The 20,443-nt window shown below is 41.4% G+C and overlaps 2 protein-coding genes across 9 annotated transcripts in view; one reads left to right on the top strand and one right to left on the bottom strand.

Annotated features, from left to right (window-relative positions):
• Positions 1–20,443, bottom strand: part of LOC102797990 (uncharacterized) — a 53,694-nt gene that overhangs the window by 612 nt on the left and 32,639 nt on the right. For 4 of the 7 annotated variants that reach the window (XM_006781758.3, XM_035910001.2, XM_006781760.3 and 1 more), the window contains 4 exons: positions 18,753–18,884; positions 16,612–16,855; positions 14,229–14,297; positions 4,291–11,194 (listed from right to left, as the gene is read on the bottom strand). In XM_006781758.3, the coding sequence (XP_006781821.2) occupies positions 11,019–11,194; positions 14,229–14,297; positions 16,612–16,855; positions 18,753–18,884 (621 nt within the window). In that variant the 3' untranslated portion in view covers positions 4,291–11,018. The other 3 variants (XM_087848193.1, XM_035910003.2, XM_087848179.1) reach the window with 3 other exon arrangements.
• On the top strand, positions 1,997–6,531 carry asb12b (ankyrin repeat and SOCS box containing 12b). Of its 2 annotated transcripts, none has more exons than XM_006781757.3 (4): positions 1,997–2,186; positions 2,388–2,711; positions 3,478–4,006; positions 4,793–6,531. In XM_006781757.3, the coding sequence occupies exons 2-4, from the start codon at positions 2,427–2,429 to the stop codon at positions 4,936–4,938; spliced, it is 960 nt and encodes a 319-aa protein (XP_006781820.2). In that variant the 5' UTR covers positions 1,997–2,186; positions 2,388–2,426; the 3' UTR covers positions 4,939–6,531. The 2 variants fall into 2 exon arrangements, with proteins under 2 accessions (XP_006781820.2, XP_006781819.2); XM_006781756.3 differs by having other exon boundaries at positions 1,998–2,191.

The raw sequence follows: 20,443 nt of genomic DNA, 5'->3' as shown, positions 1-20,443 counted from the left end.
TTACCCAAACGTGTGTTTAGTCTGCACTTCAGGGCTTGGATCTGCAGTTGTGTCTTTTTCCTCCTGATAAAAGTTTTCAAGGCCAGTGAAGCCTGTTCCTGTGCGCACACGCTGCACACAGTGGGACCGTGCAGCTCCACCTCTGCAGCCTGTCAACAAATAAGAGCACATGAAGGCTGGAACAGCCGTAATGACATCCAGACAGGGCGAAACTGAGTCACACAAGGATGTTTCATAACCCGTCTCATCTCCTCCTTCAAGGTTTTGATCCTCAGCATCGTAACTAGTTGAAAGGGGGCGTGTGGGACAGCGGGACCTTGACCCACATGAGGGGAGGCTGGGTGTATGTTGCGTTCAAGAACACGGAGGTTACTCCCTCTGTGCGCTGATGCAACTTGTCTCTCAGTTTCGGACCAGTTGCTCCCTTTGGCTCCTCCATGTTTGTGCTCCCGGGGGGACTGGCGCTTGTTCCGGACACGAGAAATCATTGTTCTGCAGTAGTTTCTCAGCGCTTCCTCCTCTTCCATTCTGTGCCAAACACAGACGCAGAGCTTCACTGCTATCACTGCATCTATTTAAACGATAAAGTGGCATTCAAGAAAATGAATACCGTAACCGATTAACCGTGACTAAGTTTAGCTTATGGCGCTAAATTAAGTGTTGGGTTTATTTATTTTTTGGGAGGGATAACAGAGTATCGAAGCCAATCATTGTTGTTTAGCTAAACCAGGCCTTAGTAAAACAATTGAAAACGTGGCACACGGTTCATTAAGAAAATGGCTTTCCCAACACGTCACTCGCTTCTTTAGTTTTTACTACAGCTGCACTTCCTGCCATCACTGCGCCACTACCGCCATCTGGTGGTCGACTGGGGAATTTAAAGGGTACTGATAAAGCATATTTAGTTTTTTTCTTTTTTCCATTCAATTAAATTAAGAAACTATTTCTAGACTTTAATAAAACAGAACATTATTGTACTTGATGTTATTATTATTACATTATTGTTTTATTAAGGGCTAGATGAAGTTTCTTAAATTAAGAAACTTCTTACTTTAAAAAAGAGAGCGATGTTGTGCAGTTAGTTACACATATGTTTATTTAAAAGAAATTTAAAAATGGGACTGTTGTGTTTAAAATTTGGTGCTATTTTGTGTGCAATGTATTCATTGTAAAAATTATAAAACTAGTACAGTCAAGTTTAGTGACACAATAATTTTTTGATGTGATATGTCACAGCAGGGAATGTGACGTGAAGGACTAAACATTTCCAGCAACCGCATTGCTTTCATGGTCTCCATAGTTTATTTTCAATCTGTCTCACTGATGTTATTAGTTTGGCTGTGGTCAAAAAAACCCCCACTGTATTTTTCTTATTGCATTTTTATTCCAGCTTGGAGATTGCGCCATTTTTCAGTCCCTGTTCTTGAAGTTTGCATTAAAAGCCAATCCTCCATGTCTGTATTTAATTGCTCTTTGTGCTCAAATAAATTAAAACCTCTTCGTGGGGTTTGAACAATGCTAGGAATCTGGTGTCTTGTGCCATCTGCTGAAAGAGTGCTGCGTGTCAGAGCCTCCCTTCTGAACGTGGGACAGCATGAAGACATGGGTGGGTTTGGCAGGGTAACAGCTGACTGGCTTCCTCTCTGAAGACCCTGACAGTCACACAGCTGACACTCACCAAAATGGCTCCCTCAGTGTGAACCAGGCAAAGCGGGATGATGACAGGACACATGCAGCAGAATAACCGCTCTTCTTAGAAAAGAAATATAGAAGCGCAGCGCCTTCCAGCTTAACATGCCACACACGCTGACCTGTGTCAAAGAGACAGCAATGTCCCAGAGATAAGTCACACTGGGCAATTGCTAAGTGTCACAACTCTATCACCTTTCTAATTATAAACATGAGACTCAAGTCTCCAAGAATGGAAGTTTAGTCAGGCCCATCTGTGGCCTAAAATTAGCCCCCAAACACCCCCCACCCCACCCCAGAAAGGAGCTCTGGCACCTTTGTCAGTTTAAGCACACACATACACACACACAGCGCACACTGCACTTTTCTCAACTCGTTGCACCAGTGGAAGCATTGGGCATTCCTCAAGGACCTTTACTTCACGTGACTCGTGTTTTATTGGAGCTCTGAAAGGGTTTCGACTTCTCCCGTTGGAAACACCATCAACAAGCAACAAGGTGAGGTAGGTGTCTTCCCAGTGTAAATCCCACACTGCTGCAGTTGCAGTTGGCACAAACTGATTTATCTCGTGATTGCGGTGTATGCTTGTGAGCCTTATTCTTTCATGTTTGTGCTATTCTGATGTTAAAAAATGAGTCTTAACAAAACATAAGCCGAATGACAAGTTATGGTGTTATGGTCTTTCTCTGCTGTTGCAGATGAAAGGGTTTTAACTTGAACTAGCCTGGAGTCCCAGTATGGTTCTGGGCCGAGCTGCCAACATGAGTTTGATGGACATTTCTAAGATCTTCTCCCTGCTCCAGCCCAAGGAGGAGGATGAGGACGGCGAGCAGAGTCAGGCTCTGAACAACGCCGTGAGCAGCGACGATGTAGCTCTGCTCTCAGAGCTTCTGTCTCAGGAGGATTACAGAAAGTCTATCAATGCTCGAAGTGGGTGGGGGGTCCCCGTAACTCCCTTGCGCACTGCTGCTGCACTGGGACATCTGAGGTGCCTGGAGCTGCTACTGGGGCACGGAGCAGAGGTGAGACTTTGTGGAAAGGATGATGAAATGTTGAGGGTGTAACAAGTTGCCTTCCTTTTTTTTATTAACAAAAATGACATTTTGGACTTGGACATCATGGATTGTCTTTCTTTTTATTTTGTTCAAGGGAAGAGTAATTAAATTTGGTGTGATATTACAATATATTGCATCATTACATTTTACAATTTGGGCATTAAAGCTGGCGTAATGATTTTTTAAATTCAAACAATAGATCAAATTTTTAAGTGCAGTGTGGAAGCAGTCACTAGGAGTCGCTAGTCCAACACAGTCCAACTTCTATTAGATGCTTCTTTGGGTTTTTCAAGCTATTAACAATGTTTCTCTTTGTTTCCAGTGCATTCAGTGCACAAGCCAGCAGATGTCTATCGACAGATTTGCAGAGCGAATTGATTATCTTCAGTCAAAGCCTAATCAGTAGCCTTGGGGGGTTAGATTTCCCACAGCAGCAGAGCAGAGTCAACATTGTCAGTTCAGCATTTCACTTACAGTGAGCTACAGAGCTGCTAACAATGTCGTACTGAAGTAAAGGTGACAGCTTGCGGTGGCACACATGTGGATGTTGGGTTGTGCAAATGATACCTTCCCTTAGAACGGTGTTAAACTGTGATCCAGTCACTTACTCGCATGCACACAGGACGGTATTCGATACTTACTCAGGGGAAAAGTACTTGCGGTGATAAATCAGTGGCGTACTTCTTGTATCAACTTTTAAAAAAGCCTGTTGGTTTCTTATGTCTGAATCCAGGTTGACAGCTTGGACGTGAAGGCCCAGACGCCTCTGTTCACAGCTGTCAGTGGGAAACATCTGGACTGTGTAGTTTCACTGCTGAATGCTGGAGCAGATCCCAATGGCAGCCAGTACAACAACTGCTCCCCGGTGCTGACCGCTGCCCGAGAGGGTGACGTCGACATACTCAGAGAGCTGCTTCGGTTTGGAGCTGAGGTAGACGTGAAGCCCAAGGTCCCCGAATGGGCCTCCAACGCCACAGCGTGCAGAGGGCCCCTCTACATCTCAGCTGTGTATGGACACCTGGACTGCTTTAAACTGCTCCTTCTTCACGGTGCAAACCCCAACTACAACTGCACGGATGAGAAAATGTTGACAAGGATCAAACAGCCGAAGACAGTTTTGGAGGTGTGTCTCCGCTACGGCTGTGGGGTGGAGTACATTCAGCTTCTTATAGACTTTGGAGCAGACGTCTATCTGCCGACACTCATCATTGACAAAACCACAAAGCAGAACGAAGCTCTGCTTCTGCTCCTCAAGGAGAGAGGTGAGAGCGAGTCACACCTGAATTTAATTTAAAATCCTTCTCCTCACATACAAAATCTTGAATGATCAGACCCCATGATGATAGAGCTTGCAATAATAGAGCTTTGCTTTCACACTGCAGCCTAACTTATTGTTCTTAGAGTTTCTGAAGTAGAATGGGAGACAATTCAATTCAATTCAATTCAATTTTATTTATATAGCGCCAAATCACAACAAAAGTCGCCTCAAGGCGAGACAGAGCCTTCAGACCCCTCGCCTCTGGAACCAGCTCCCTGTTTGCATTCAGGGGACAAACATCCTCTGTGCTTTTGAGATTAGACTCAAAACTTTCCTTTTTGTTTTTTTTAATAAAGGTTATAGTAAGGATGGATCAGGTGACTTTCAACCATCACTTAGTTATGCTGTAATAGGCTCAGGCTGCAGGGGGATGTCCCATGATGCAATGAGGATTTCTTCTTTACTCTTTACACTTCACATGCGTTTATACACCACTGCTGCATGCCATTCAATTTTATATTCTCTCGTCTTTCTTCTTTACACGAACCAGTCATGGCAGAAGGGCTGCCCCTCCCTGAGCCCGGTTCTGCCAGAGGTTTCTTCCTGTTCAAATGAAGTTTTTTCTTCGTACAGTCACCATGCGCTCGCTCATAGGGGATTATCTGATGGTTGTGGTTTTCCCTTTAATACTCTGTGGGGTCTTTACCTAAATTGTCGTAAGGTGCCTTTTGTTATGAGTTGGTGCTATAATGCCTCAGCATACAAATGTTGTTTTCTGTTTCTTCAACAGTTTGCCCCAAATCTCTGATGTCACAGGCTCGACTGGCAATCAGAGGATACCTCCCTTTTGCTAACAAGGAGCCTGCAATTGACAGCTTGGACATTCCTCTGATCCTGAGAAATTACTTGAAACATGAAACCTCAGACGTCATGTGATGCTTTTCTTCTTTTTTAAAAATTTTCTTTCTTTTATACATTTTTTAATTTTTTACCAGAACAAGCTAAAGGACTGTTTTACATCCGAATTGTTTATACCTGTGAAGTCAGATGATTTTCTTTCATGTCTATGAAGCTTTTAGAAGCAAAAGGAGGGCTCCATGTTGGAAAATCCACTGTATCTTTGGGAAGTGTAACAACATCAGTGGCCACTAGAGACCACAGTAACACCATACATTGTGGATATCCAAATCTCAGGCTCCTCACAGGCACTATTGTTATTCTGATATTACCTCACTAAACCCACTCCTTCACTCGGGTAACATTATACAGACACATGTAGTCACCTTACTTATTTAGATATCCAGACATACACACACACACACTGTCTGCACCACAACAGGATGTCTTAGATCTTGCCTGAAAAACATTCTTGTGTATTTGGACTTCAAAACACCAGGAAGCAGAATAAAAAGCCTCCACTTCAGTGCCTCCAGCTGGGAGAATATATTTGCATAACGCTCATTACTTATTGATTAGAGCATAATTATTTTCAGGATTCAATTTTAGTGTTTAGAAGTTTGTTGATTTAAAAAAAAAAGTTTTCTTTTGTGTGTGTGTGTGATTAGTGATTACCACTGTGATATTATTTATCTTACATAATATATCCTGGAGTTAATGTGTCAGCTGTTAGGAATGGGCCCTACAAACAAACAGGAGATGATGTCACACGACAGGAAGGCCAGCACAATGCTCTCACTCACAGACTGATGCCTCGAACCCTCCCCCCCGCAGTTCTGTAATTTTATTTTCAACAAAAAGTACAGCTATATCAGATATGGATTGATTTTTTTTACAGCAAAGTACAACATATTCCCAGTGCTTCTGATTACATCAAAACATATAATGTACATACAGTTGACATTTCCACTCTCCCATTCACAGTTTCTGGATTGAATAGGCATTATTTTTCAGGTTTTTCATCTCTACAACAAATAATCAAACTCAAAAGCCAGCAAGAAAGAAAATGACAAATGTTTGCATATGATGACAAAGGATATGGATTCTGTGAGTACATTTTTCACTTGAAAAAAAAAATCCAGACACCCCCCCCCCTCCCAAACCAAACCCTGAAACCAGATGGTAATATACAATGAATAGTGTCCAAATGTGGGACGTCAGTCTTCTGTTTGTTGCCATTGAACACCAACATCGGCATATGGCTCATTGAAGACTTTTACCCTGACTATTCTGGAACAGCACGGGACTGCATAACCGACTCCAAGGAGTTCCTACTGAAGATGTTGCTATGCTAACTGTGAGTGAACGCGTCTACTGGCTCACCCTGGACTAGAAGGAATTACATAAATCTGTGCAACTTCTGATGCATTCAACTAACTTGGCTGCCTTGGTTATATGACTGGAAAGAGAAAGCGAAAAAACAGAAATAAATTTGCACAGAAGGCTATCCTCTCAGCTCGGAGCACAAGGTCAGATTGATAGCTTTATAAGAAAACTCAAACGAGCGTATATACATCATTGAAACCATGTGGCCAAAATGGTACTGTTTAATACTGCTGTCAATAAATACAAGCAAAGAACTGCTTTGTAATGTCAAGTCATTGTACTTAAAAGGAACAAGAGTGTGATATGAACAGCTATGAAATACTGTGTGTGTCTCTTCAGGATTATGATTATTTTTAGCCCGTCCCAAGAGGTTTCGAATTTATTCAGCTCTAAATCTATACACAAACACCCAAGATCAGTGCTAACTCATATTTGGTTCACTGTTGTCGTAGAAAAATGATTACCCGTTTTGCCTCTGCACATAATGGCATTCCACAAAAATAAAACAAACCAAAAAGTCATATATTTAGGAAAAAAATATTAACCAGCAGTCTGTAGCATAGCAGTGTGGGTTTAAAACGATGCTAGAGTTTATAGTACCCATCATATCTGGGCTAAGAGAACATCAGTGCCTTTGATTTTCCCTATCAGCAGTTCAGTGTTTTATTTAGGAAAAGATGTTCCCCTCTTATGTGTCAATAAATAATAATAATATTAATAATAGTAATACAAAAAAACAGAATCTACAACCTGTAATGCCAAGTGAGCAGGAGACAGGTGGACAGAGAAAAGAACTCCCTTTAGTGAGATGGTATGGGTACACACAAATGAATGGTTCCGTGTTGCCGGGGAAAAAAAAAAGAAAAGGAGATTCAATTGGAAGTTAAACAAAACTAAATGATCTCGTTAAGTGTTGCCTTAAGTCTCATGCAAAATATTGGATGCCACAAGCATGCAATTACCTGGTACTGAGATCTACCGCACGCTAGAACTGGAACAACATTCGTCTCCAACGCAAAATACCGATATCCAAATATATGATCTGTTCTTTTTACAGTATTTACAGTGTGTAGCTGATAAAGGTAAAATAGATGACTCTTGATTCATAACTCACTTTTAATAATATAGATCGACAAGTGAACCTAAGTTGACTAATGGAAATCTGCTTCCTACTATATATTCAAATTAAACTGTTTTTCAGCGTGTTAAATACACAATAAAAGAAGTCGATGCTTCTAAACATCTGAAATTGGAATAAATTTCTAATGTGCAATAAAACTGGTCCTATGTAAATGTGCGATAATATATGAAAATGAGTCGTCTTTCAATTTTTAAATGGGTCTCAGTCAAACAGCACAGTATCTACTTATATGGAAAAAGTGGCCTGACCTCTAAGGCTACGTTCATACTGCAGGCTAAAGCTCATCAAATCCCACTTTTTTTGACCCTATGCGACCCATATCCGATCATGGTATGACAGTGTGAACGGCACAAATCCGATATTTTCAAATCCGATCTGGGTCACTTTCGTATGTGGTACTGAATCCGATACATATCTGATGTTTTAGAAAGCGACTGCTGAATGGTCATTAATTAAATGGTCATGTCGCATTAAATCCGTCTTTTATGTCACTGACACAAGACAGACACCAATTATCAGCGCCGGAGAAGCGCCAGAGAAGACATCGTGAACACTTCCTGGCCATCCAGTGTAGATGTCAGTGAAACTGTTGAAGACAGCGTTGGAGAAACGTGAACATTTTATTTGTATTGTATAATCGGCAGATTCTGACAGAAATCTTTAACTATCCTTTGAAGCACCGCTCCTCTAAAACAGCAATAAGGATCATTATTAGGCCATATGTAAATAACAAAATAACTTTATAACTTAAAGCAAAATTGGGAAACAAAAAGTCTGAAACAGTCAAACAATACTGTTTGGTCTGGGTCTAAACAGAGCGCATTGTGTGACGTCTTCTTTTGCGCATGCGGCCGCTTTGAGGGTTCACACTAGAGCGTGTTTGCTGTCGCATTTTATTTGTAGTGTGAACGAACAGACAAAAAAAATCGGATTTGATCAAAAAATCGGAATTAAGCATTAAGACCTGCAGTGTGAACGTAGCCTAAGTTTCTGTCCGAGCGGCTCTCGTGCACTGGGGAACGAGGAATTCCCAGTGTGCATGAGGGAAGGGGCGGGATTTGTGGGAACAGAACGGAAGAGAGAGTGAGAGATGCACTGAAGGGAAAATACATGACTAATTCAAATCTGCCTGTGAAACTGAATAGATAATCACTAGTGGAATGCTGGAAGGCACTGTTAGATAGCATCTCTCCTCTCCGCAGCAGAACGGGCCAGCAAGTAAGCATGATTATTAGTGTGTGTGTGTTTGCCTACATGCTTGTATCTGTATGTTGGTACTGGTGGTAGTGTTAAGCAGGGAGTTGGAGGGAGCAGGGAGGGTGGGCAGAGCGGGCCATAGCAAGGGACCTGAGGTTACGATAGCCTAGGAACCATATCTTTTTTTGCCGTACCAGCCAGGAGAACTATCTTCCAAAACAATCTCACTGGGAGCCATCTCTACAGACACCAGCAGCCAACTCACCCATTTCTCAACTTCCTTTACTGAAACAAAACATAAATTACAACATACAAAGCAATTGTAAGGTCTGTTTTTTCTCCAACAGGTTATAAGGCCTATAAGAAGGCAAACAAATGACATAGAACAATATAACTCTTTCATAGCACGCTGTAGTGAATAGTGATAGATATAGAATGATATATCACATTGCACAAATTGTCAAACTGTATATGTACTGTCCATCTGGTGATATAATTCAACACAAAATGTACTCCTGTGTCTGAGGTCAAAACGTGGTCACAAACCGTGGACAGATGTATCACTTACATTCCAAGTGTGGGAAAAAAGAATACGTCTTCACGATGAATTTTCCTCTTCACTTCCTCAGATCTTCTCTTTTACTGCTGAAGGACTCTATAATGCTAGGGTCTCTCGCAGACCACGGCTTCACGCACGTTTTTGTTGATTAAACAAAACCAATCTGATCACGCCACAGTCCTTTGGAAATCACTTAAGCAGAGCTGGAGCTAACTGCCAGATCTGGGGGGGCAACGTGAGGAGGGGTGAGGCAGAAAGCAGATGTTTGGAGCTGGAGTCTATAGAGATGTATGAATGTGTCAGAGGAAACCTGCATGCTACAGTTTAAATTCGCCTTTCTACCTCCGTATACGGTATCGGCTTGCACTGCTGCAGTGGACTTTTTTGTTTCCCCAGTTAGTTTTGGTCCACTTCACAAATCATTATCACTTTTTAGACACCCCCCACCCTCTTGAATACTGGATGGGCTTCTTACTTATTGGTCACACTGACGTGTTGATATTTGTATCGCTCATACTCAAAACGGGAGTACATGCTGTGCTTTTTTACAGTGGAAGTGACACAAAATAATTAACCGAAGCCTTTTCTTTGACAGCTGACATGTTATTCTTTTGGCCAATGCATCACAACTTCACTTTTACCGCTCGTTTTCTGGAGGTAGGCTGTGCTTTTTTTTCTCTTTTCCACCCAGGTGTCAGCACAGTGCTACAGGGGTGGTCTCTAGGGAGGGCGGGATGGGAGAGGGGCTGTGGCGCAAGGCAGGCGGACCGTTGCCGGCCTATCTCCTGCTCCCAGCTGCTTCATCTAAGCTCACTGCCAAATCCAGCGCGCGCACACACCCCCTCAGCGCGATCGGACATGAATACCCTGTCACGAGTGGTTGGTGAACGGATGTAAATATACTATTGATGTTCCGCCTATTGATTTGTTCCCTGACCCATCATCACATCACGGCCAATGGCAGGTTTCCAAAAGAGTGAAACTCTTCCTCTGAGAGCCACTGACTCACAGAGGCAGAGCAGGTGGATGGAGAGATAGAGAGGACGAGTGGGATGTGGAGAAGGAAGGGAACACCTAATGTCAGACTGTGAAAAGAAAGAGAGAGGAGGGGGCTATTATATGCAAGCTGCTACAGAGAAGAGAATGAAGCTCTGAGTGCGAGGAGGAGGTCCAGACGCAGACATCAGCAGCGCAGAGATGGCTCGATGGGTGCGTGATCAGTGGCAGGATGGAGCTAACTCAGAGGTGAGGTTGACAGCCGAGCTTGGCAAGTCCTTCACAGGCCGCGGCGATCGGCTGAGGTCGTCGTCTCGCATTCAGAAGAATGCAGCAAACAATCTCACATAGCAGCACAGCAAGATCTCAGCTTTTTTTGTAGTTTTTTTGTTTTGGTCACAATCATACTACTGGGAATGACTTGGCTTGGCCTCGTGTTTCTTTCCAGAAGATGGATTGAAAATGATCTCATGTAACAATCTCGATGACTTCAGGACATTCAGATGGCGTGATTATCCAGAAAGGGGGGAAGAGTTCGTGACAGTTGACTCAGCCGGAGAAGCATGATAACTAAGAATGTTACTAACATATATGAACTGTAAAGTTGTGTTTATTTTTTTATACGTTTTTTCTTTGTTTTAAATCCAAGTCTTCAGTCCTCTCGCAGCTTCCAATCACACTCTATATTAACATTGGTCCTTAACTTCAAAGTCTTGTGTTTGTGTGGGGTTTTTTTTTTTGTATTTTTCTTCATCATGGGGGGGGGAGGGGGGACATGATCATCCAGTGTTTAGTGCTTCTAAGAAAAATAGCTGGTCCATCGGAAGAGTCTGTGTATCTCTATTTCTTAAATGGAGCTAATCTACTAAAATTCTGCCAGAAAGGAGCCTGGCCTCTTTTGGATTGACTGAATTCAAAAACCTCTCCTTGTGCCATGTCCTCCGTTACCTCATACTGCCCCACACTGAGGGGGTCCTGTGGGGGCGGGTATGAAGGGGGCGTGCACCTGTTTACACCTGGGAAGGCAGGCGCCAAAAAAAACCAAAAAAAGAGCAAGAAGGTTTTGTGGGGGAGGGAGAGGGGACAAGGAGGCAGTGCAGGGCACAAAGCAAAAGAGAAAAAAAGAAGAAGGAGGGAGGCAGATAGCAAAGAGGAAACGTTATCAGTACTGCATCTGGAACAGGCACAACAACACAACATCAAGTCATGCTTCCACAAAAACAGGCACATAGACATACAAAATGGGCCTTCACTGTTAACATTCCTGCATATTAATCCCGAAAATATGATGAATATATGATGAAAGCTGAATTGGGAGATTCAGCTCTAGCAATGACACAAGGGAGACTAAGGATGCTATTCAATCAAACTCTGTGGCGGGCAAACAAGAGAAGCAGCAGATTACAACTGATACGCCGATGAAATCGAGCATTTGGACAGAGGGGCGCTGTTCCACCATGTTTGTTAACAGCACGTTTGTTTGAATAGCACCCTCGACACTTGAGAACACAAGAGTGGCGAAAATAGAGCCAACAGAAAGCTGTTAATATGCATTTAACTACAGTCTACAATGTCGTCGAGCTACAGTCTACAAGCATCACAACTATGCTACTGTCATTATTAAATACAATCAATATTTGGAGATGAAATATTCAAAAGTTGCCATGGCATCTTAGGAAAAGAATATGAGAAGATGAGAAACAGTGTCTTTTGTTTTTGGCCAGACGCTGTTTTAGCAGTTAGAAGGGTTCGATCTCTTTGTGTTAGGGGAACCTGTTTATCTGTTTATAGACAGCATAATGCTTGTAAACAGATTGGACAGTGACCGCATGCTCCAATGCCAACGTTAGACACAACACCTCCCAATGCTGCTTAGCAGTTGCCATGGCATCTTATTGTGCTAGCTCTAAGGAGAACTCTAATGCATATACCTTTATCATTTTCAAACCATGTCCATACAACATGGCCCTCTTTCTCAAGATGAAATCTATAAATGAATCTGAAATTCAAGAGAGTACTTCACCTTGTGCCAGCCAATGTACACATATAGCACTTAGAAACAGACAACATTTACTTCTGACAGACATCTACTGGGTTCCTAATGTCAGAGAGAACATTCCAGCAGTGGTCATTAGTTCATTAATACCTTAATGGATGGTCATGCTTATTGTGAAACTGGCAAGAACATCAGTAATGGTAAATGTACAAACATCTAGCCTAGCACTAAAATGGCTAAATAGTAAAGGATGATACCGGCAGTTTGGACATGTGGGTGCTTTGTCGCCGATGCTTCGTCGAGAATTATCATTCTGAATAACTTGTTCGACGTCTTCCTTCTTTTACCGAGATAGGTGGCAAGTGTAGGTCTCTATGCAGTTTTTGATACCACACATGTGTCATAGATTTTTAATGTCACATATGTAGCATTAAAACAGAACACTTTCAATCTGTAAATTAGAAGAAAAGGCATAATCTTCCTATTTTATTATAAATCATGAACAACTGTGGAACATGTTACGAGATATCACAGCGTTCAGTGTTCACCAAAACAGCTATTGTTTTGTTTCTGGTTGCACCAGAAGCACCAACAACCACTCTCATGGCCAATTCCCACTGAATGCAGCATTTGTCTTATAAAATTGCATGAGACAGACAATAATGTCTGATCATTAAAATCAATTGGATGTCACTGTTTGCATTTCAACAATCCTTTAGATAAATATAGGATGAATCAAAAAAATATATGATTTCAAAATGCTTTAGTCGTTCACTATCAAAACATGTACTTTTTGGTTGTCAGTAGGTACTGTAACAACAGCAGAGGCTGCACTGACTCCAGACATGCTAGTATGTAAAGAATGGGATAAGTTTGACTAATTTACACACATATGTATTGTGTCTGGGGAACAAAACACGTTTTGTATGCAAAAACTTTAAATCAAGCCATGTATTTTAAAATTCACTGCAAGCGTGTGTGTCCATTCCTTAAAAAAAGAATTCTGATGATTCTTCTCATTACATTTTGTGAATACTGTGAATACCCAGTCTGTTATTCCAATGCTACACTCTGAAGGCTTTGCACATTTAAGCTATTATACTTTATAGAATACTTTTGGCAATATAGTCTATATCCTCAATTGTAAAAAACAGGTTTCAAGATTTTTCGTATAAGGGGGACAAACTGGATCCGGATTAGGATCACTTTTCCTTCAAAGAGGGATCAATCCTGCTGTTCCCGAATAATCGGATCCCTGTCATATGGCACTTCACTGTACTACAGTGTGTGCTTTGCTATGTTACGAGTCCTGAAGTTCTTATATTCTATACTTAGCAATGCAAATTAACTTATTAGCTCATGCTGTGCTGCGCGACATGGTTCATGCTATGTAGTCCCTATTCGAATAAGCAAATAAATAAAAGATCTGCATTGAATAAAAATAGACAAAACAGTAGTTGGCTCAGAAACCAAGCAGTTTGTTTAAATCTAAAACAGGGTGTTGAGTGTTTCAGCATTAGAATTACAAGTGATGAAACGTTTTTCAGCACCTTCTGCAAAACATGTGCAGTGGGAAGAGGCCTTTCCTCAGTAAGAGAAGAAAAATTCAAGCTCTGTGCGATGTTTTAAATCACTTTCAAGGCAAGCGTGACACAGGACCCACATGTCATGAACACCGGCATCCTCCTTTAAACTCAATACTTCATGCAAACAGCCCTCTGTCTTTTCATTGATGCTTAACAGCTGCTTTACAACTCATATCAGGTCATATCTTCAACGTAGTCTCATGTATAGGCTGACAGACATTTAACTTAAAAGGAGATACATCTGAAGTAATATAGCAAGAACGCGTGAACGCTCGTGACTTTTCTAGCTTACTTAGACTTCCAAGACTAGTCTAGGTCCATCCATAAACAAAGTATGTGTCAAAAAAGGTGTAGAAAGCAAAAAAACAGAGCAGGTAAAGGGAAGAGTAAACAGCGATGAGAAGACAGAGCACACCAGCGAAGAAAAAAAAAAAAGGGAAATCACCTGATATCTTCTTGTTGCCTCACCTTTCTGTTTGGTCACTTTTCTCACTGTCATGGCTGCCTGTCGCTTCTGGTACTCAGAGATCTCAAAACCTAAAAGACAACAGTGTTATGTGCTGGAGAGAAGTTTCACACAGGGTCTGCAGATTTAAAAAGTTTTATTTAAATAACTTTAAAATACAGTAAAACCTCTTTAATTTGGAATTCACAAAGCTCCTGAGAGCTAATTTTACTGTATGTGGAAACTAGAGGAAGCATCATTCAGCAATAAACAAAATCCTGTCCGGTCTGAAAAACACTTTGTAGTTTATCACCTTCTGCTACATTTTGATCACAGCCCAGCCAGCCAGAGAAAAAACCCAATTATCACTTTGGTCTTTCAGATTCAAAATCTACAAACCTCAGAGATAAAAAAAAAAAAGGTGCCTGCAGACAGCAATGGCCCTGTAACCATCACAAGAGGCTCATGCTTGTGACAAGAAAACAACACTGATGTCTGCATCTGCTGATCTGTAACGTTATCTACAACCACGCTCCTTTTGGTTGGAAAGAACAAGTCGCACATGAAACTGCTGACAACAAGGTTTGTAGACATTGTGGGCTATGCAGGTCATGATTTCTAGGAAGGGGCGCTGCTGCAATGTTTTCAAACATTGTTTTGTAAAGCTTTGATTACCTGCATCTCCATTCAATTCAAGGGAAGGCAGATAGTTCTAAAACTTGTATTTTTAAAACTAGACAACTTGCACTGAAACGATCTAAATGGATAAATGGCCGAGGAAGAAAAAATGTACCTTTTTGGGTGAACTGTCCACTTGATGTTAGCTCATGTTTTTTGCAGTGAATTCCAACAAAGTATTTGCCCCTTTCTTATTTTCTTTCTTATTTTTTTGCATATTTGTCACACTTTCATCTTTCAGATAATCAGGGAAATTTTAATATTAGACAAAAATAACCAGAGTAAATACCAAATGCAGTGTTTAAATGAGCATTTCATCTATTAAGGGAAAAAGCTATCGAAAGCCTACCTGGCCCTGTGTGAAAAAGTAGTTCCCCCTAAACCTAATAACTGACCGTGTGACCCTTGGCAGCAAGAACTGTAATAACGTGCTTGCAATAACTGGTAATGACTCTTTCACATCACTGTGGAGGAATTTTGGCCCATTCTTCTTTGCAAAATTGTTTTAATCCAGCCACAGGGGAGGGTTTCAAGCATGAATGGTCATGCCAAAGCATCTCATTCAGGCTGAAGTGATTAGGCCACTCCACAACCTTAATTTTTGTGTTTTCAGAAGTGGACCTGCTGGTGTGTTTTTGGATCATTGTCCTGGTGCATAGCTTAAGTGCTATTGAGCTTCAGGGCATGAACTGATGGCCAGACATTCTCCTTCAGGATTTTCTGGTAGAGAGAAGAATTTATGGTTTCATCAATTCAGGTCCTGAAGCAGCAAAGGTAGATGGCCTGTATTTGTATAGCGCTTTTCTAGTCCCTAAGGACCCCAAAGCGCTTTACACATCCAGTCATCCACCCATTCACACACACATTCACACACTGGTGATGGCAAGCTACGTTGTAGCCACAGCCACCCTGGGGCGCACTGACAGAGGCGAGGCTGCCGGACACTGGTGCCACCGGGCCCTCTGACCATCACCAGTAGGCAACGGGTGAAGTGTCTTGCCCAAGGACACAACGACTGAGACTGTCCAAGCTGGGGCTCGAACCGGCAACCTTCCGATTACAAGGCGAACTCCCAACTCTTGAGCCACGATCGCCAGATGCAATGGGGCTCAAACTTTCCAAAAAGTTCAGCTTTTGAAGATATTTCCCAGTTTTATGGATCATCAAGATGGTTTCTGGCAAATGCAACAGAAGATTTTGTGATCTTTTTGGTCAGCAGTGGTTTTTGCCTTGAACATTTTGCTGAGCCTCTTTCTTATTGTTGAATCATGAATGCTGACCATAACTGAGACGAGTGAGGCCTGCAGTTCTTGTTGATGTTGTTCTGGGTTCTGTTGTGACCTCCTGGATGAGCCGCTAATGCGTCCTTGGAGTAACTTTGGTAGGCCAGTCACTCCTGGGAAGGTTCACCACTGTCACCGCTTTCTGAATATTAGCTCTCATCATGGTTCGCTGGAGTCCCAAAGCCTTAGAAATGGCTTTGTAATTACTTTTTCACACAGGGCCAGGTAGACTGGCATAGCTTTTTTCCCTTAATGAATGAAATCACCATTTAAAAACTGCATTTTGGATTTACTCAGATTTCCTTAGTAAAATATTAAAATGTGCTTGACGACCTCATCTATGTAAATGTGATAAATATACAAAATAATAAACTGAAGTTCTAGCATTTTGTGAACAAAACTAATAGTTTTCAAACAGCGAGGTGTAGAGCGGTGTGTGACTAACCGATTTTCTCATCCTCCTGCACCATCTTTCTCTCCTCGGCGAAGGCCCTGAGCCAGCGGATCTTCTCCTCTGGCTTCTTGGCCAGGAAGATGTGGATCTCCTCGCTGTCTTTGTTGCACAATTTAAAGGCATTCTTCACACTAACGTTGAAGTCTTCGTCACGCCCGTCTATAGTGTCCCGCACCTCGTAGCGATCCATGTCAATGCGGCCCTTATAGTACAGGATGTCCCGGCGTATCAGATCCTGGTGAAGAGCAGATAGATTTTTGTCATTGTGTGTGTGCTGAATCTGAATCTTAGAGGAGCCGACAAACACGGTATCTCGAGAGTCTGCCTTACGTGACACCTTTCACTCACACGCCGCAGAAAACAGCCCTATTTTTCAGTTCTTTGCCTAATATCACAAAAAAGGACACATGGCACTAGATTATCAGATACACCACTAAAACCAGACGAATGACTGTAAAATGACACCGCCATGAATCGAATATTTGTTTAGCAGGGGTCTCAAACTCATTTAACATCACAGGGTGCATCCAGTGTAATTTCATATTAAATGGGCCACATCAGTGAAGGTGCCTAATAACTTTTTAAAAAATGTCCATTTACTAAGCACATGAAGACGTTCAACTACAAATGTAATTCCTGAGCTATCTTAAGATGAAAAAGCTTAATTTTAGCAATATCTCTGTTTTTTCGCATGAAAAGAAAAGCCATTTTATTAAATCAGAAATGTTTCAGGACGACCCATTGGGTTTCCACTGTAAAGGAAATAAAGAAATAAAAGAACCTGAAATTTAAAAAATACATCTCATGTGAATTCATAGAAAATATCATATTTTTTTTACTGTGTAAAACTGAAAATTCTGTTGTAAATTGTGAAAAGGGCTTTTTTTTGGCATATGTCAGGTCATGGAATATGTCCTTTTTAGTAAGAAGAAATTTCAGTTAAAGGTTCAAAATTTATGTTCTGAAATTTCAACTTTCTATCTATTAATTTCTGAGCAACATGATTTTTGAGTACCTGAGCCCAACACACGAGCAGTTATAAAACACATACTGCAATAGACACAAACACAACTAATGAATGAGAATTGACTGATATTGTTATTGCTTTGCATTTCTGCTCTCCACGAGCACACGCAGCACAATAACTGTAACCCTTCTAACTTTTATCATTTGCAGGAACAAGATGGCCACATGAAAAATTCTTCGCCGCGACCCCTCCCTCAGGAGGAAATGAACATCCCGTTACGCTGCGAGGTCGACGAAGGTACAAAGAAAGGATCGGGCGTCTTTTAATAAGCATGCAGAGGCAAATGTGCATCTTTGTGCTGATAAGGAAGAGATGAGAGGAAAAGAAGGCAGGCAACATGTAATGTGCTCCTCACGCATCCCGAGGGCTCTTAGGAGCCGATACATATGTAGCACTGAGGATGCTGGATAAGTAAGAATAAAAACAAAGACTGGAATTTATAATGTAGAATGACTCGGAGCAGATTTTTGTTAGTGGACCAGAACAGCAGGCACACAGAGAGGTCTGAGGACATACCTGAGTTCATTTCTGGTGCCATAGATGTTCAAATGTGACAAGTCAGGGGAGGATGTGTGTGTGTGCGTGGAAAGACAATATAACTCCAAGTCTTTGTTTTTTGTTCTGTGTGTGTGTTTGTCTGTGTAGTGATAAAACTATTGTTCCTCTGCTTCCACACGTGTGTGTTCGTGATGCAGTTTTTCAGCCTCTGTGTGTGTTTGTGTCTAAGTGTCTGCCTGCATTTGTGTCTGTATCTCTGTGCGTGTATTGAGTCAATCCAGGCGTGAACATTCGTCTGACAGGCGAGCACAGCCTTGGTGCATTAGAGCCTAAACTACCAAAGCTCCATTTTGTGAAAGGCACTGAGGATTTGAACGCATCTTCAGCGAGGGCTGGTGCGTCTCATGCAGCATTATGTAATCTGTTTTCAGCTCTTGACTCAGGTTGTAAGAATTCACATTGTCTTCAAGCGTGTCTGTCACCAGCCATGTGATCTTGCAACTTCCAAGAACACGAGTGGAGGCTACATTTTAGCTTCCAAGCATGTTTTCACTCAATAAAGTCTTTAAATAAAGGGAAGACATTGAAGAGAGAGACACAGCCTTACCTTCTTACAGAGGACCAGCTGGTGATCAAAGAGGAAGAAGACTCGCTGCTGGCTGCGTCCATACGGCTGATAGATCCATGACAACTCCCCAGTGTAGATGAGCTCTGAGCTCCTGTCCAATATATCATCCCCCTAGACATAAACACAACAGTTAAAGAGTTAACGAATGAAAAGAATACTCCTGCTACAGCAAAAATTCATTTACTCATCACCGTTAGTCGCACTCAGCCTGTGGAAACAGTTACATAATATATTTTGTGGTTCACAAAGAAGTCTTGGATAATACCTGATAATGTCATAATCATGTCATCAGGGATAAATCGGAATTATGGAACGTTTTTTACAGGCTGAAACATCTAAATGTCTCTCCAGGTAGGAAGGGGGAGTGCTGGAAACCAACCAATCTTGAAACCAACTAGTAAATAAAATAAAATCTTATTATGAGCTGCCCAACTTTGCAAAGTGCAGTAGTAAACTGCTGGATTAACCCTTTGGAAATCAGTCAACACAGTCACGTCCTGCTCTGAAAATCAAGGTGTCTTTTTCAGTTTTTAAACACTCGCTTTCCTGCTGTGTGTGTTTCAATCCTAGCTCATCTGTTTTTTGGTATGTTAGTAAAAAAGCACTCGTCGGCCTACAGGCATTTAAAAAGAGACTAAGACAGTCACATCATTTAAACATAAGATGGCGGTCCAGAGTGTTCTGCTGGCAAAGCGAGTCAAAACAAACTACCTTATTTATGTTATTTACATTACTTTACTGCAGTCATTACTTTGTAGCCCAGCGTGAGAGTCTCTGCCTTATTAGTCTCCTCTGCTCTGTGTTTCACTGTGTCTCGACTATGTGTGTAACAATGAAAAAGGAGCAGAGGAAAGATGTTACTCAACTTCAAGTCAAGCCACTACGTTACTGTAAGTATAACTAAAACTTCCCAACAGGTGTTCATCTGTCAACTAAGATGCACCAGGATGCCTTGAAGTAGTTATAAAGATTTTATTTGTTTATTTTTTCTTTATTATTTAACACTTTTTGCAAAGAAATAAAAAAATTACCCGCACAAGTAAATGTTTTTATATCCAGTCTCATACACAGATTAAATACAAAGGACACATCTGAAATGTAGCAGGAGAAAAATAAAATCCAAATCCGTTTTTGCTCTTTTTCTTCTGCTTGTTTATGAAAGAGAGAGCATAAATATATTATGATATATTCTTATTGTTATTATTGTATGTTACTGTTTTTGTTGGTGGTAAAATAAAAAGTATGTTCTGAGTAAGTGTGTGTCGCAATGTGAATTTCTGCAAGTGAAACTACTACCATCAGAGTAAATTAATTATTATCAACGAGCAGCACTGTTGCCCCCAGGAAGGCCTGCGCTTGATTCGCAGAGTTTCTTGAAAAGAGTCTGCAGATCAAATCATCTGCATTCATTTGTTTCCCTTTCTCAAACACGTCAGTCTCAAGCACGTTAACGGGCAATTTAACCGCTTTAATCTCTCTGTATCGCTGTTCTTAACATTTTTTCCTCCAGTTTGGCACCTCATAGTTAACACTAAACGTCTGAAAATGCCGCCAAAATATCTCAGTATTTTAAACTCACTCGACCCGAATCTGCCATGAAAAAATTAGAGAAAAGCCCACAGGGAAAAGCAGCAGCGGGGGAGCTTACTGTAGCATATCACAACCATTCA

This window comes from Neolamprologus brichardi, chromosome 2 (genome assembly GCF_056152115.1).
Source record: "Neolamprologus brichardi isolate AB-2024 chromosome 2, ASM5615211v1, whole genome shotgun sequence".
Classification (NCBI taxonomy): domain Eukaryota; kingdom Metazoa; phylum Chordata; class Actinopteri; order Cichliformes; family Cichlidae; genus Neolamprologus; species Neolamprologus brichardi.
Note: the sequence above shows the minus strand (reverse complement) of the source record. Positions and strands in the feature narration are given on the sequence as shown.

What these genes read in the sequence shown, in the direction of transcription:
- asb12b (XM_006781757.3), top strand. Translation starts at nt 2,427, where the DNA reads ATGGTTCTGGGCCGAGCTGCCAACATGAGTTTGATGGACATTTCTAAG. An exon ending in TACTGGGGCACGGAGCAGAG is followed by an intron (nt 2,712 to 3,477) that starts GTGAGACTTTGT and finishes GTCTGAATCCAG; the next exon opens with GTTGACAGCTTGGACGTGAA. An exon ending in TCTGCTCCTCAAGGAGAGAG is followed by an intron (nt 4,007 to 4,792) that starts GTGAGAGCGAGT and finishes TTTCTTCAACAG; the next exon opens with TTTGCCCCAAATCTCTGATG.